Genomic DNA, 4,001 nt, shown 5'->3' on the forward strand with positions numbered 1-4,001 from the left:
CCCCCTCAACCACACACATACACACACAAACACACACGCGCGCACACACATACACACACACTCACTCACGCGCGCGTACCCACAAGGACCCGTACAAAAGTATGCACACTCACGGATACACCTACAATAGGTTATATTGTAACATTATCACATCGCCCACCTGGAGAAGAGAGGGTCTTACCCATGGTGTGTTCAACAGTGAAGAAGAAGCAGCAGTATCTGATTAATCTAATCTTTTGGATTTTTTTTTAGTGAATAAAAATTAATTTTTGAAAATACTATTTTCACTTGTATGTAAAATGTTTTATTTATTTTAAAAAAATTTATTTATTCATTTAATCCTTTATTTCTTTATTCATTTATTCATTCACTCATTCATTTATTTATTTATTTTTGTCTCGAAAGATTCTGAGGCCCGCTCGATACTCTGGTCTCATTTGCATGCAACAACTTGATGAAATCTACGACCGTCATATCGACATCACTGATATTCTCACAGTGGATGAGGATTCACTTATACAGGTATACACCCACCCCCACCCGCCTTTCCCCTTTCCACCTATACAACTTCTGGGCTATCATTTTTGTTTCCTTTTTAATTAAGTTACTCCGTGAATGCTGCCCTCTGTGACAGCTGTTCCCCAACTGAGTCTACCTGGAGCTAGGCTCTCCAGTGTCATTAGTGTCAAGGGATTAGTGCCGAAGAAATTCAGTGACGTTTTTAGGGTGCCTTTGTGCGCCAACTTAACGCTTCCCAGGGGCAGCTCAGAACAAAATACTGCCTTTGGGTTACTAAAATCGGGCATTCTTAGGATTTCATTATACATGTATATGCAACCCAGCGAAGTTGAGTCCCTATAAGCTTAGGAAGCAGACTTTAGGCATGTTGTTTCCTAATCTGTTATTAAATGCTTTGCAGCTTTTTATAGGCCAATAGTTATGAGCTCCACTGACGTACTTTTCCTTATATTGTTTTATTATTTCTGCCGTCGTCCCGTTGTTATTGCTGAGATTTGACGTTATCACCATCATCATAGTGTGTTGAGAAATCCCTAAAGAGAAATTCCTGAAAACCAATGTACGGTATACAACAACAAAAAACACGCTTTGAAAATTAAAGATCATCATCATCATCATCATCATCATCATCATCATCATCATCACCATCACCATCATCATCATCATCATCATCATCATCATCATCATCATCATCATCATCATCATTCTCATCATCGTCATCGTCATCACCATGATTTGAATCCCCATGTGTGTATTCGATTCTGATTATTCTGTTACTATAATATTATCAACTATAAAGCAACAAAGTGGAGAAAGGGTTGTGAACCCTTAATTTTGTCATCTTACTCAAAAATTGAGAACTTTTGCCACTTTTGAACTTTTAAGGAGAAAAGTTGGGTGAAAAAAGGGGCGGGGGTAGGGAGAGCAGCTATGGAACACCGTCCGCAATGGTCCTAACTTTGCAGACGCAAATAGACGAATAGACTTATGCCACGACCAATGTGAGAGGTTTAAAAAATATTACTGTCAGAAAAAAAGGCTACTTGTACTTGTACAAAATCTGATCAAGCGTTTTGTGATCTCTATTAACATCTGTACGAAGGTGATAAAATTATTAACTCAGACTCGGTTTATTATCCGTCTCTGCAGATACAAAACTTGGTCAACAAGTCGCTGAAGATGTTACGTGAGGGTTTTGACGAGTCAATACAGTCTGTCCAGAAATTACTGGAGTACATGGCTCGCTACTGCGTCAGCTTCAGCCCGCCAGAAGGAGACAGCTATCTGGAGACAGCCACCAACTACGAGAAACAAAGGAGGGATTTCGAGAAGGCAATACGCTTAAACACAGAGGTAAGGAAAATTGATTGCAAATGGTTTAAGCATCCATAGACTAAATGCGATAAGGAAGTGGTTATTCTCACCTAGGTCTCGCTATTCTCACCCCTCCCTTGTTTTACCGGAAATAACCCAAGAGGGATCAGGGCTGAGGTTACCGGGGCTAATGCTTCACAGAATCTTGTTGGTGTCCGAATAGACATACATAGACATACATGTACATTTAGATCTAGTCACAGTCAGGGCTGTCAAATTCGAGCCAAATCTCAGAAATTTGGCTCTTTTGGATCGCGTCTGGCCCGGATAATTTCATTTGGCTCTCTTGTTCTTTTTTTTTTTTTCCTTTTTTTCTTCTCCAAACTCCAAAGTTGAAGAAGGAGGGGACAGAAGAGGCCAAAAAAAAACCCCAAGAAGAAGAAAGAATGAAAGAAAAAATATGAAAGTGAAGATAGAGCTTGGATTGTTTAAAATTATTAAATTAGTTAACACGATTTAACGCCCTCGTCCATTTGGTCTGATTTATTTACAACCTTTCAACCGTCGTGCAATAGCATGGTCTGGAGCTCGTGTCTCGTTACGTTCGTACACTCTCTCTGTTCCTTAAACCATGTGTGCAGATAGAGGCTAGCATCGTTATTTGTAAACAACGAATGGTCTGGCCGGCAGCCGGTGCCACATCCCGCTCAGTGTCGGTAGTGGGCCTTTTTTTTTTTTTTTACTGGAGATGTGGAAAATGTTTTTACATTATTATTAGATCTATTCGTTCCCAACCACATGCCGTAAGCCAGGGAGGAGTCCTCACCTCTCATGCCCACACCGGGGTGGGAGCTATTCTCACCAGGGAAAAGGGGGGGGGGGGGGGTGAGAATAGCGAGACATGGGTTATTCTCACCCGGGTGGCGGTCCTCTTTAAAATGAGATTTCTGTTCTAAAATGACCTTGCTTAATCAAAATGACGCAAACGAAAACGCCATTACTCAGGGGTAGTGTTATTTTATTTACACATAAAGGCAGTATAAACTGTAAACTTGTTAAAAAATTAAAAGAATAAAACTGAGATAACTAATAACATATTATAATACAAACGTTGGCTATAGTTAATAGATTAACCCTTGTAACAACCTTTGGAAGGGCGTTCATTGTCTCCCTAAGATGAAAATAGTAAATGGTATTCGTAAATGTATACAAAATGACTGTAAAAATAAGTTGTGTTTGCCTCCACGAATAAGGTGTGTACCAAAGTGTAAGTTGTGTCGTTTTGTTGCTTTGTTTAGGAGAAGTTGTTGCTACTGCTTTTGAAGCTGTTGTGATTTTGTTGTCATCATAACAGTATAATACATTATAATTATTATTATTATTACTATTGTTATTGTTATTATTATTATTACTATTATTTTATTGTTAATGTATGCATTGCTCTGTTTTAAAAGTCCTTGTTGATTCTGATGTTACCGACTTTTAGTTGCTGCTGCTGCTGCTGCTGCTGCTGCTGCTGCTACTACTACTACTAGTTTTCTTGTCCATCTTGTAGTATTTTCCCTTTGAGGGACAAGTCAGTCAATTTGAACCCCCATACCCAAAAAATTGATAACATTGGACACACCCAATCGCCGTGGACGACCTCTCTAAGTTTTCCGGCGGTTGTAATGATCGAAGATGACGACACTGATGTACTCTTTAGTAGAGACGACCGTACGTGATGAATTGTCTCCGGGCGAGTAAATGTAAGGGTCAACATTCACGATCTTGCTATCCCGCCTGTTGCGAAATAACATGCCGTTTGGGGATTTGGCGATGACCTGCGGAGAATTAAAAAGAAATGTGTCACGACGCCGTGGATTCAGGTGCTCATCAATTTTTGGGCGTGTGAACTTATGGGTATACTTTTAAAGCTGGTTCATGTGTCTATCTTTCCATGAAAAAATACCAATTTTTCTTGAATAAAAGCGATAAGCGAAGGTAGGAGGTCGCCTGGTTTAGGAGGGAATATTAGCAAGAAAATGGCGACCAGTTTCATGACTTCCAAAGTTTTAGAGAGCCCTTGGAGAGTATAAATTTACTTTGTTTGTGCCTTTAATCAATGTTTTTCAGTCTATTTCAAACATAAAATGTGTTTTCAAATGGACGTAAAAGGTAATGAGCCA

At 39.5% G+C, this 4,001-nt stretch overlaps 2 protein-coding genes across 4 annotated transcripts in view; one reads left to right on the forward strand and one right to left on the reverse strand.

Moving 5' to 3' along the window:
* LOC101863343 overlaps positions 1–4,001 on the forward strand; it is a 27,342-nt gene that overhangs the window by 10,612 nt on the left and 12,729 nt on the right. For both annotated transcript variants that reach the window (XM_005098202.3, XM_005098205.3), the window contains exons 3-4: positions 406–522; positions 1,669–1,872. In XM_005098202.3, the coding sequence (XP_005098259.1) occupies positions 406–522; positions 1,669–1,872 (321 nt within the window). The remainder of the gene's footprint in view (positions 1–405; positions 523–1,668; positions 1,873–4,001) is intronic.
* LOC101862946 (cilia- and flagella-associated protein 299) overlaps positions 2,309–4,001 on the reverse strand; it is an 8,417-nt gene continuing 6,724 nt past the window's right edge. Inside the window, exon 5 of one of the 2 annotated variants that reach the window (XM_005098201.3) lies at positions 2,309–3,656. In XM_005098201.3, the coding sequence (XP_005098258.1) occupies positions 3,483–3,656 (174 nt within the window). In that variant the 3' untranslated portion in view covers positions 2,309–3,482. The remainder of the gene's footprint in view (positions 3,657–4,001) is intronic. The other variant, XM_005098200.3, reaches the window with a different exon arrangement.

The sequence above is a fragment of the Aplysia californica genome, unplaced genomic scaffold (assembly GCF_000002075.1).
Source record: "Aplysia californica isolate F4 #8 unplaced genomic scaffold, AplCal3.0 scaffold00175, whole genome shotgun sequence".
NCBI classification, from domain to species: Eukaryota; Metazoa; Mollusca; class Gastropoda; order Aplysiida; family Aplysiidae; genus Aplysia; species Aplysia californica.